The sequence below is a fragment of the Gossypium hirsutum genome, chromosome A08, assembly GCF_007990345.1.
Source record: "Gossypium hirsutum isolate 1008001.06 chromosome A08, Gossypium_hirsutum_v2.1, whole genome shotgun sequence".
Classification (NCBI taxonomy): domain Eukaryota; kingdom Viridiplantae; phylum Streptophyta; class Magnoliopsida; order Malvales; family Malvaceae; genus Gossypium; species Gossypium hirsutum.
Window position 1 is genome coordinate 126,355,415 of NC_053431.1, and position 13,585 is coordinate 126,368,999.

Sequence of the window (13,585 nt, forward strand, 5' to 3'; positions counted from 1 at the left end):
ATCAATACAAAAGTTTTTTTTTTAACCTGAATCGATAGTCGAGCCAATTAAACTATTAATTGATTGGTCCAATCGATTTATTAAAAATTCAAAAAAAAATAAGTAGTTCAACCGTCAATTCAATTTGTTTTTAGCCGATTGAACCATTTGTTTAATCAATTTTTTAATCAGTTCAACCGGTTCATATCAATTCCCGATCAGATCAATTCAAAGTCACCTTACAAACCAATCCCTCAATTGATTACTTGCCCAATCAGTTCAGTTCAATTCAAACAACATTATACAAAAACACAATGAATGAAAAACCGAACAAAACATTAAGGAATCTAGACAAAATATATACATGACATATACATATGATAGGATTAAAGACCCACGCATCAATTACATATAATGATATTCGAACCTAAACGCTAAACTATTCTAAAAAAAAAAGAGGTAAAGTAAAATGACTTCTAAACCTTATTTATCCCATTATTTATTCCATGGTTAAAATAGTTATAAGTGTCTGTATTTTTTAAATTTTAGAATTTAATCTCTTTAACTTTTAGACTTTACAATTTAGGTTTAATTGTTAACGCTATTAATTTTTTTATTATATTTATTAGTGTAACATTTTAAAATAAAAAAAAATTACTCGCTTAATAATTATATAATTATAAAAAATAGTATTATAATGAATTTGAATTTAACTAAAATATTATGAGTGTTAATAAATAAATATAAATTTTGAATTACAAAAAATAAATGGAATAAATTCGTAGAGATATTTATATCATATTTTATCCTTAATCTTACGTTTTGGAGAATAATTGAACAAAATTTCATGTTTCTAACTTAAAATGAAAATTGACGCAAATTGTTTTGAAAATACGTATGATAAATCGTCAAGCATTTTGCATTTGTTTTTATTTTATTATAAAATTATGATGAAAATTTGATTTGGAATTTGAAAGAGTAGTTCAACTACTTGAAATCGGCAGGGATTAATGATATTACATAGGTGGTTTGCTTTTAGAGTGATGTTACGTATAGTTTTTTTCTACAATGTGTACAGTTATATTATATTATAGGTTAAATTACTTTTGGAAACTTGAATTTGACAATTATTTTTAAATTGGGATTTAAATTTTTCTATTTAAATTAGTCCTTAGACTAGACTATTGTTCCCTTATTAGAGCTTGAACTTTTTTTTTGTCTAACTTAGTCCATTATATTTCATTGAAAAACTTAAAGTTCAAATTTCAATGTATGGATAATTGTCAAATTCAATCCTCAATATAAGAACCGTTACTAAGTTCAAAAGTTAATTTGGAAAAATAAATAAATTCAAACCCAATATAAGAACAATTATCAAATTCAGAGACTAATTTAAACAATAAAAAGTCAAGCCCAATACGAGATTATTATTAAATTCAGGCTCTAAATAGTTCTTTCTGTAATTCTATACTTTATAAAATGCATTTTGAGAATTCTAATTAAGCCTTATAAAAGTTTTAACAATTTTAACTAAACTTTATAAAATTTTCAAAACTTCTCCTTAATCTTTTTGCAAAAATTTTTAACTATATCTTTAAATTATTGAAAAATCTCACTAAATTAATCCTTAAAATTTTGAATAAAATAAAATAAAAAAGTCTCAAAATTTAATGTCACCTTTCATCATTGCATGACATGTTCATCTAACTACTTGTAACTTAAACGAAACTTAAATCTTTATATTTGAGGAGTAAATATGATATAAATCTGGATCAAATTTAAGGGAAAATATTTGGTACATTATCAATATAATTTTTAGATTTCACGGGTAAGATTAGGGGTTGACAAATACCTATAAATGTATAATAAAATATAAAAAAATTTACACATACTGAATGTGAAATAAAAATTCCAACACTAATGTATTAAATACTAATCCCGAATTTTCAATAACATTTTCATATTTTAAATTAATATAGTATTAATCAATTAAATCTCTTTATAAAATTAATATTTCATTTTCCAACTGAAATGGAAACTGAGGCAAGTTGTTTTGAAGTTGCTTGTTGCAATTCTATTGTGCAAAGCTTTCCAATTCCAAATTGGAATTTGCATTGTTTTTATTTTATTATAAAGTATGATTAAAAAGTTGATTTGAAATCTGAAAGAGTAGTTAAACTACATGAAAATGTGCTGGTATTAATGGTGTCCGACACGTTTAACTTCAATCCTTTGGCAAGGTTTTGACTTTATCACATCTGTTTATATTTATTTTAGTTTTCTTTCACTACGGTGCATGGGTTAATAGTATAATTTAATTGTTTTTAATTAATAATATATTTAAAAAGTAAATATATTATAAATAAATAGATTTAATTAGTATGTATAATTGAGGAAAAATTTTGGCATTGTAATTAATTTTATTTAGTTGTTCATTTTTAAAATTAATAAAAATTAAATTATAATGATTTTTTTATATGAACCAATTTATCTTGTATCAGAATTAAGTTAAATATATTGTTTTTCCGTTTAATGTCAAATGTTGTTGAAAAGTCAACAAAGGTAGGAAGCAACTTGTTAAAAAGGTTGAGCAAGTTGCACCGAATGTTGAAAAGTTGAATGGGATAATTGCAATTTTGGTCCCTAATTTTTTAGGCCATTTGCAAGTTAGTCCCTGAACCTCAACTATAAATAGGCCTTTTCATTTTTCATTTCAACCATCCCAACCAATCTTTCTCTCTTAGTTTTCTCTCTTCTCCCATTTGAGAATTCTTAAGGAATTCTATTTGTTTGTAATATTTTGGAGATAGTAAAGTTATCATCTGGTGTTAGTGCCCGAGGACGTAGGTATAATTTACCGAACCTCGTTAAAACTCTTGTGTTCTTTTTTGTCCTATTTTTCTTTCAATATTTGAGGGTATAATAGTAGTATTTAATTGTGCTATTAAATTACTATAGAAGGGATATTCTGACTAAGGAAAGACTTGGTATTTAAGAGATCATTGTGATCCACCTCTCTTCCCTGGGAATTGAACTTTGTGTGATTTTTTAGTACAATAATTTACACGCTTCCGACCCTATTGGAACAACAAGTGGTATCAAGAGCCGAAGGTTAATCGTAGTATGCTCTGTGGTTGCAGTTTAAACTGATCTTCCACATCAGAAAAGATTTCCTTAGGTATATATTGAAAGATTATGGAGAAAACGGTCGGTGTAGGAGCTTCAACATCGTCCATGTGGACAAGACCGACAATTGCAAATGCAAGATTGGCCGTGGAGATCTTTGATGGCACGGGCCATTTTGGTATGTGGCAAAGTGAGGTTCTAGATGCCCTTTTTCAGCAGGGTCTAGACATTGCCATTGATGAAGAGAAACCAGATGATGTACAGGAGAAAGATTGGAAGGCGATCAATCGGTTGGCATGTGGCACAATTCGATCATGCCTTTCTCGAGAGCAGAGGTATGCTTTTTCAAAGGAGACTTCTGCAAATAAGTTGTGGGTGGCACTTGAAGAAAAATTTTTGAAGAAAAACAGTCAAAATAAGCTCCACTTGAAGAAAAGACTGTTTCGCTTCACATACGTCCCAAGTACTACAATGAATGATCACATCACCAAATTTAATCAGCTAGTCACTGATTTGCTGAATATGGATGAGACATTCAAAGATGAAGATTTGGCTTTGATGTTGTTGGGGTCACTTCCTGAGGAGTTTGAGTTCCTAGAAACTACTCTACTTCATGGCAAGAGTGATATATCTCTGAGCGAAGTCTGTGCGGCCTTATACAGTTATGAACAGAGAAAGAAGGACAAACAGAAAAACTCAATCAGAGAGACAGAAGCTTTAGTAGTCCGAGGTCGTTCATACACTCGGAAGAAAACTCAAAAGGGGAGATCAAAGTCAAAGTCCAAACTCGGGAAAGATGAATGTGCCTTTTGTCATGAGAAAGGCCACTGGAAGAAAAATTGTCCAAAGCTGAAGAGTAAGGGAAAAGCTGCTGTAGATGCTTGTGTTGCAAAGCATGATACCAGTGACTCTGAACTATCACTAGTTGCATCATCATCGTCGTTCCACTCAGATGAATGGATATTGGATTCGGGTTGTACCTATCATATGTCCCCTAATCGGGAGTGGTTCTCTGATTTAGTAGAACTAAATGGAGGAGTTGTTTATATGGGCAATGACAATGCCTGTAAAACTGTTGGGATAGGTTCAATCCAATTAAAGAATCAAGATGGATCAACCAGAGTTCTGACTGATGTTCGGTACGTGCCCAGTTTGAAGAAAAATCTCATCTCATTGGGAGCCTTGGAAGCCAATGGTTCAGTTGTTACTATGAGAGATGGGATTTTGAAAGTGAGATCTGGCGCACTTGTGATATTGAAGGGCATCAGGAAAAATAACTTGTATTACTACCAAGGTAGTACAGTTATTGGAGCAGTCGCTGCAGCTTCCGGTAACAAAGACTTGGACTCAATGCAGTTGTGGCATATGAAGTTGGGACATGCCAGCGAAAAATCCTTGCAAATTCTGGCAAAGCAAGGATTGTTGAAAGGTGCAAAGGCTTGCAAATTAAAATTTTGTGAGCACTGTGTTCTGGGAAAGCAAAAGAGAGTGAAATTCGGCACTGCTATCCATAATACAAAAGGTATTTTGGAATATATTCACTCAGATGTGTGGGGGCCTTCCAAAACACCTTCGTTGGGAGGAAAACACTACTTTGTTACTTTTGTTGATGACTTTTCCAGAAGAGTTTGGGTGTATACCATGAAAACTAAAGATGAAGTGCTTGGAGTTTTTCTTAAATGGAAAACTATGATCGAAAACCAGACTGGCAAGAAAATCAAGCGGCTTAGGACGGACAATGGAGGGGAATATAAAAGTGATCCGTTCTTCGATGTGTGCCAAGAGTATGGTATTGTTCGACACTTCACAGTTAGGGATACACCACAACAGAATGGAGTGGCAGAGCGTATGAATCGAACATTGCTGGAGAAAGTTCGATGTATGTTGTCCAATGCTGGGTTGGGCAAGCAATTTTGGGCTGAGGCTGTGACATACGCTGGCCATCTTGTTAATCATTTGCCATCATCTGCATTAGAAAGAAAAACTCCTATGGAGGTATGGTCTGGAAAACCGGCTACAGATTATGATTCCTTACATGTGTTTGGATCCACTGCATATTACCATGTGAAGGAGTCAAAGTTAGATCCGAGGGCAAAGAAAGCTCTCTTTATGGGAATCACTTTTGGAGTGAAGGGATTTCGTCTTTGGTGCTTAAGCACAAAGAAAATGATCTGTAGCAGAGATGTTACCTTTGATGAATCTGCCACATTGAAAAAGGTAGCAGATAAAGATATTCAGACGAGCAATACTCCACAGCAGGTGGAGTGTACTCCAAAACAGGTGGAGTTTGAGCAGATGGGGATTTGCCCAGTTAATAAGTCTAATTCTCCAGCCACAATGGAGGAATTAGAGGTTGAAGAGGTTCTGACCCAAGAACCACTAAGTACACCAGAACCAGTTGCAGTTGCAAGGCCACAGAGAGAAATTCGTAAACCTGCTCGATTTACTGATATGGTGGCCTACGCCCTTCCCGTTGTTGATGATATTCCTATCACTTATCAAGAAGCAATGCAAAGCTTAGAAAGTGATAAATGGAAAAGCGCCATGGATGAAGAAATGCAGTCTCTCCTGAAGAACAATACTTGGGAGTTGGCGCAATTACCGAAAGGTAAAAGGGCAATCGGATGCAAGTGGGTATTCGCAAAGAAAGATGGATCTCCTAGCAAGAAGGATATTCGCTACAAGGCAAGATTGGTAGCTAAAGGCTACGCTCAGAAGGAGGGAATTGACTACAATGATGTATTTTCCCCTGTTGTGAAGCATTCCTCCATTAGAATTTTGTTGGCCTTGGTAGCACAGTTGAATTTGGAGCTAGCTCAACTTGATGTTAAGACGGCTTTCTTGCATGGTGAGTTAGAAGAGGAGATCTATATGACTCAGCCCGAAGGATACACAGATGCTGGTGGTAGAAATTGGGTTTGTAAGCTGAACAAATCGCTATATGGATTGAAGCAATCCCCGAGGCAGTGGTACAAGCGATTTGATAGCTTTATGAGAAGGCAGAAGTACACAAGAAGCAAATATGAAAATTGTGTATATTTGCAGAAGCTGCATGACGGATCTTTCATTTATCTACTCTTGTATGTTGATGATATGTTAATCGCTTCGAAGAGCCAAAATGAGATAGATAAGCTGAAGGCTCAGTTGAATCAAGAGTTCGAGATGAAAGATCTAGGTGAGGCCAAGAAGATTCTCGGCATGGAGATAAGTAGAGATAGACCGAGAGGCAAGCTCTGTTTAAATCAGAAGCAATATCTGAAAAAGGTATTACAATGTTTTGGTGTAAATGAAAACACAAAACATGTAAGTACCCCACTTGCTTCTCATTTGAAACTTAGTGCTCAATTATCTCCGAAGACTGAAGATGAAAGAGAATATATGGCGAAAGTCCCATATGCTAATGCAGTTGGGAGTTTGATGTATGCGATGGTGTGTACGAGGCCTGACATTTCACAAGCTGTTGGAGTTGTGAGCAGGTATATGCATGATCCTGGAAAAGGACATTGGCAAGCTGTGAAATAGATTCTACGGTATCTTCGAAAAACCGTAGATGTTGGTTTAATTTTTGAACAGGATGAAACACTTGGTCAGTTTGTAGTTGGATATGTTGATTCCGACTTTGCTGGTGATTTAGATAAACGTCGTTCAACTACGGGGTATCTGTTTACTCTTGCGAAAGCCCCAGTGAGTTGGAAGTCTACCTTACAGTCTACAGTAGCTGTGTCTACTACAGAGGCAGAATATATGGCAGTTACAGAAGCTGTTAAGGAGGCTATTTAGCTTAATGGATTATTGAAAGACTTGGGAGTTGTTCAAAGTCACATTAGTCTATATTGTGACAGTCAGAGTGCTATTCATTTAGCGAAAAATCAAGTCTATCATTCAAGAACCAAGCATATCGACGTAAGATATCACTTTGTGCGGGAAGTCTTTGAAAAAGGAAAAATTCTACTTCAGAAGATTCCGACAGCAGATAATCCCGCAGATATGATGACCAAGGTGGTAACAACAATCAAGTTTAATCATTGTTTAAACTTGATTAACATCCTGAGAATTTGAGCACCTTTAGGTGTATGGCGCTCGAGAGCGCATTTGGAGGCACTACAAAAGATAGCTTTATCGAATTTGGGGAGTTGAAGGAAGTATGTGAAGATGTGATTATCCTAATCAAATCTTCAAGGTGGAGATTGTTGAAAAGTCAACAAAGGTAGGAAGCAACTTGTTAAAAAGGTTGAGCAAGTTGCACCGAATGTTGAAAAGTTGAATGGGATAATTGCAATTTTGGTCCCTAATTTTTTAGGCCATTTGCAAGTTAGTCCCTGAACCTCAACTATAAATAGGCCTTTTCATTTTTCATTTCAACCATCCCAACCAATCTTTCTCTCTTAGTTTTCTCTCTTCTCCCATTTGAGAATTCTTAAGGAATTCTATTTGTTTGTAATATTTTGGAGATAGTAAAGTTATCATCTGGTGTTAGTGCCCGAGGACGTAGGTATAATTTACCGAACCTCGTTAAAACTCTTGTGTTCTTTTTTGTCCTATTTTTCTTTCAATATTTGAGGGTATAATAGTAGTATTTAATTGTACTATTAAATTACTATAGAAGGGATATTCTGACTAAGGAAAGACTTGGTATTTAAGAGATCATTGTGATCCACCTCTCTTCCCTGGGAATTGAACTTTGTGTGATTTTTTAGTACAATAATTTACACGCTTCCGACCCTATTGGAACAACAAATGTTTATTAGTTTTTATATTATGCGTTTAGTCATTGTACTTTTTAATTTATAAAATTACAATCCTGTCTCAGAATAAGAGTTGTTAAATTCATTAGGTTAATTTATGTTTTCGATTTGATCATTATTTATAGTCTCTAAATTTTTCAAAATTTGAAATTTCAGTATTAACTCAAAATTGTAGTCATTAAATCAATTGATCAAAATGACATGATTTTTTTGGTGTGTACTATGTGAAAAATAGTAAGTTGGCGTTACGCTACACGTATGATAATATGTTTGCGACATAAATTTAGAAATAATATAATTTAACTTAATGAATTTAACAACTATAATTCAAGACAACATTGAAATTTTAAATTTCTAAAAACACAAACATTAAAAATGATCAAATTAGAATATTATGTCTAAATCTACAACTTACACGTAATATAAAGACTAAAGGTGTTTATGAACTGGACAACTCGACGTGACAAATATTAATCTAAATTGATCTGATCCAAGATCAACTTGACCAAAATTTTGAACTAATTGACTAGTCTATGTATAGGCGTTCATGGCCTGAGCCTATTCAAGTTCGGATCGGGCCCATGTTTTGATATTAGTATACTTTATGTTTGTTCAAGCCCAAATTAATTTAAAATACAGACCTATGATTTTACCCAAACTCGCTCATAATTGTAAATGACTAACATAATATATTGCTTTTAATTTAGAATTTTAAATAGCTTTCCTTTTATTATTTTGTAATTTAGAAAATTTAACATAAATTTGCTTTATGTTTACATAGTATTGTACTACTACATATTTAATTTTGTGTGAAATAAATTGCATAATATAAAAAAATAAAATAAAAAAAATATATTAAAAAGTATAAAAACAAGCTACGCTTTAAACGTTGAAATTTAGTATTGACCCATATTTTAAATAGATCTATTTTTTTTTAAGTTTAAGACTTTATAATATTGTCCAAACCCTTTTATATTTTGAGCAGACATTTGGGCTTTGCCTAATAACTTGACCTAAAAATATATATATATATATATATATAAAAGAAGTTAGGCATTGTATGTTAAATGAATTTAATTTTTAACCTAAACTTTAGCTTTATATTTTTGTCAAAAACCTTAAATTTCAAACAGATCTTCGGGCTTTAACATATAGCCCAACCCAACCCAAAACAAAATAAAAATATATTAAAGATGAATAAAACAGGATAGGCTTAAACAGTTGAAGCCCAATCTCGACCTAGATCTAATTTTTTTCTCACATATTTCGGGCAAAACTTCGGGTTTTGTCGGATAACATGACCAATTGACCATGGACCAACGAGAAAATTTAACCAAAATGTTTTGAGTTTCTTTAACGGTGTCGTTCGCAACGTTCATTTCACAGTTTCCCTCCCCCGGCAATCCATCCATCTTCCATCGCGCCCCCCCCCGCCCCCCAATTGCAAGCTTCGCCGGCGGCACTTCAATGGCCAGCTGCTGCACTGCTAAATTCCGATTCTCAATCTCATCTTGCCGCGCCGCCCGGTCCTCTCGGCCGTTTCCCGCCAGTTTAATGCCTTCATTTCCGCTCTTTCACTCTCCTTTCTCTCGCCCAATGAAACCCACAAATCTCCGTTCTGTCTCAGCTTCGGCCGCAGTTTCTGCCGGCGCCGCCTCTACCACTCCCACTTTCTCTTGGGACGACGTCGTTCGCGTCTCTCAACCCGAGTTTAACCCCAACGATTCGTCCAATCTCAGAGGCCTCTTCGATAAAACCAAAGCTTGCAACCGCGGCGCTGTGAGCATCTCCCTCACCTTCTAAATTCCAAATTCTATATAAAACTTTTTCTTGGCAACCAAACAGAAATTATTTATTTATTTATTTTCAATTTGGGTTGTTCGTTTGTAAATACAGGAATTGCAATCTGAGTTCCTTCCTTTTGTTGTCGAAGACCAAATTGTTGGCTACATACATAAAGGGTGAAATCTTTTTATGCTTTTCTTTATTTCTAAGACTTAATTATTAGACTAATGTGAATTAAAAGAATGTGTTAGCTAGGCTAATTATAATATTTTTTGTAATTAATGTGCAGTTTTGCCGAAAATTTAAGGAGTTTTGAGGATGTTTTTATATTATCTAAAGATAATTGTGATGGAGGTAAAGTAATGTTGCACCAATCATTAAAATCGGCCGATGATCGAACTAGAGCTGTAAGAGAAGTGATCAAATGCTTAGCTGAAAATGAATTGATTCCAGGTATAAGGAATGAGGTACTGCTTGAAATTGAATGTAAGGAATTAGAAGTTGATTTATTACGATGTTATCGTCTTTTTTGTGTATTTGCTTTTAAAATGCTGGAAATCAATTGCCCTTTTCTCTTTAGGGTCTCTAGATGCCTATTTTCCGATTAAATCGATCAAAGGTCCTTGGAGTTTACATTTTCTTATAGGGATTTTATTTTATGGAATGATTGTTTTATTATTGATGTTAAACAGTTGTTCCCTGTGACATCGTCGTATGGTGCCCCGGTTTTTTTCTCCCTTGAGCGTGCCGCTGTACCTTATTTCGGAATAAAGGTGTGTTTTTCCCTATAGGATTTGCATATCGGGATGCTATCACCTATCTTCCATTACTGAAACTTTCACAATATTAGAAGCTGAAATGTTTCTTTTCTGAATCCATAGGCTTATGGTGTTCACATGAACGGATATGTTGAAAAAGACAAGCAAAAATTTCTATGGCTAGGAAAGAGGAGTCTCATGAAGTCTACTTTTCCCGGAATGCTTGATCATCTAGTTGCTGGAGGACTGGTTTGTAAAAACTTGCTTCTTTACCAAGTTGTAGTTCTAGAACTGTTAACATCCGCGAGTTATCTGTGATGAAACAAACTAAATGTGCATAACAAGGAAAAATTTTCATATTAAAGGACGAATCCGAGTATCCGACTTTATGTTTATAATGAAAGTCAAGAAGATGGTTCAATCTATGGAGTTTCTAATAGTTTCAGAAAAGTGGTGAAAGTGTTCTTTTTTTCTTTATGTCGCTTTTTATCATGTAATACAATTACGACAATTTGTAACTTATTTGACGGTGAAATTTTTTGGTCTTTGGTTATAGCCTCATGGAATTGCTTGTGGGGAGAATCTTATCAAGGAATGTGAAGAGGAAGCCGGAATACCAAGAACCCTATCCAGTAGGTCCGTATTTCGTTTTATTATAAATATTAATATATCTTACATATCCTATATCGGCTTGGAAGTCGAACCTCGTTAGGTCGATATCTATGGCTTGATGCAGTTTATTTTGATCGGCATATATTGAAAGGCTCTTAACCGATTATGTTCCTCATACAGAGCTATATCGGTTGGTGCTGTTTCATATTCAGATATCGATGGGCACAGATTCAAGCGAGATGTTCTATTTACTTATGATTTAAAACTCCCCGAAAGTTTTGTACCAAATAATCAAGGTAAGTACATCAAAGCACAATTCTACCATCTGTTGAAACATACACTAGACAAAAGTTTCAAATTTTGTTAATATGTTAAATTGTTTCGGAGATTTTTATCAGACTAGTAATACTTCGAATGAACTTATCTCACCTTTGATGGGACTTTCATGACTTAATACATACATACATATATATATGGCAGATGGAGAGGTAGAAAGCTTCAAGTTGATCCCTGTGAAACATGTTGCTAATATCATAAAAAGGACAGATTTTTTCAAGACCAATTGCAACATCGTCATAATCGATTTCCTGTTCCGACACGGGTAACTTTCTTCTTTATTATATTTACAATTTGTACGCACACTCGAGCAAAAAACAGTGCTCCTTGCTTTGTGTTCCTACACATTTATGTTTTCTTGTCTCTAATGTTTATTGCAGGTACATAACTCCCGAATGTTTTGGATATTTGGATCTTCTTCAAAGTTTGAAGAGAGGAGATTGCTCGTAAATATACTTAAAAAGGTATATAAAAATGATAGCCATATTCTTCTTTATTAATATTTGGATGTTTCAAGCTCAATTTGTTTAGTTTACCTCTTAATTTTTTGGTTATATAGATTAATTACAAAAGAAGTTTTAAGATCTGAAAACTCGAACTTAATGTCATAATTAGATGAACGTACTAGATTAAACACAGAGTTATTCTCGATTTCCTTGTTAATACTTCACTTCCCTGTAATTTTATGACAGACATGTCTTCCATCAATTACATATTTATATGAATAAGGTGTAATTGAGCCGAACCGAGCCCGAATATTGGCAAGCTTGAGCTTGACTTGCAATTTGGAGTTGGATACTTAGCTTGAAATATACTCAAGTTACTTGAGCTCAATTAAATTCTTTATAAATTTTGTACTCAAGCTCGAGGTTGGCTTGATAATTAAGTTTAGGGTTAATAATACGTATCAAGGGTAATAATGTAATATGATAATAAGATATATAAAATATATATTAAAAATGAAATACTCGATAAAGCTCGCGAGCTGTTCGGGGCGAGTGTTATTACAAAGCTTGAATTCAACTCAATTGATAGCTCGAGCTGCTCGAGGATGAGCTTGGTTCGATAATTACCAAATTGAGTTGGAGTTTTTTTCAAATCGAACTCGAGTAGCTCGATTATATTTGATATATATATAACCAATGTATCCATCATATATATATAATCATTACTGTAATAATAATATTGTAAATAGATTGTTGTAGACTTACATATAAGCAATAAAAGGCGAAAGATTGGCGAGCCAGCGATCTCCGAGCTGCTTGATCATATCTGAAATACCTGCAAGTAAAAACAACCATAAGAAAGAGGCACGAGCAATTCTAGATACGACATATGAATACATGAACGTGTTACAAGATTCATATAACATGAATTATTATTATTCATCCTTTGAACTGTTATACCCTGCATTCATTGTTCATTTCTTCTGCAGTTTTCTTGACATGGTTTGTGACCAAATGAAGCATGGGCTCGAGAACTAACCGGTTACTTTCCAGGGATGGCAGGCATTAGTAGGTTCGGAATCCGGGTTTAATTCATATCACCATAAACTTTATGTTTAATTAATAGTAATTATCTTTTATTACTATTTAAATTTTTATAAACAGAATAAATAAATATTTAAAAACAATTAAATCTAGTTATAAATAAATCTGTATGGAGTTGGGTTTTCTTCTCTTTTTTTTGCCAAAGGGCTTTCTTAAGAACAAAGAAACCAACACAACTAAATGAAATCCCTTTTTAAAGTACAAAGCCAAAAACAAGAGCAAAGCTGAAGAGAAAAAAAAAATTATCCCCTGTTTATAGTTTTTTTTTTTTTTGGTTTCTAAACTTTCACGCGGTAATTTTTTAATTTGGATTCTGTTAAGATATGCGTGAAAATTTGTGTCATGTTATTATTTGAATTACAATTTCAAATATTATGTAATTAATACTTTTTACAGAATCAAAGTTTAAGTATTGGAAAGTTGTTGTGAAGTTTTTATAATTGTATAATCATATTAATGATAAATTTAGGTAAGAAAAAGGTTAACAAATGGACTAGGATTTCAAAATTGAAAACTAAGAATGTTTAATTTTTTATTTTTGCCGTATAATGACTAGATTTTAATTTTTATTCAAATATAGTGATTGGCAGTAGACTTTGACCTCGTGTTTTTGGGTTAATTTCATTAGAGGTATCCAAACTATATCCAAATTCTAAATTAATCTCCAAACTTTAAAAAATATTCTAAATGACTA

General features: G+C 33.4%; 1 protein-coding gene across 1 annotated transcript; it reads left to right on the forward strand.

The window, feature by feature from the left end:
- The first annotated feature begins 9,127 nt into the window (after positions 1 to 9,127).
- Positions 9,128 to 13,303, forward strand: LOC107932812 (nudix hydrolase 20, chloroplastic). The gene is made up of 10 exons (XM_016864912.2): positions 9,128 to 9,629; positions 9,747 to 9,811; positions 9,925 to 10,102; positions 10,328 to 10,408; positions 10,517 to 10,642; positions 10,950 to 11,029; positions 11,186 to 11,301; positions 11,486 to 11,606; positions 11,722 to 11,805; positions 12,777 to 13,303. The coding sequence occupies exons 1-9, from the start codon at positions 9,318 to 9,320 to the stop codon at positions 11,789 to 11,791; spliced, it is 1,149 nt and encodes a 382-aa protein (XP_016720401.2). The 5' UTR covers positions 9,128 to 9,317; the 3' UTR covers positions 11,792 to 11,805; positions 12,777 to 13,303.
- Positions 13,304 to 13,585: the final 282 nt, after the last annotated feature.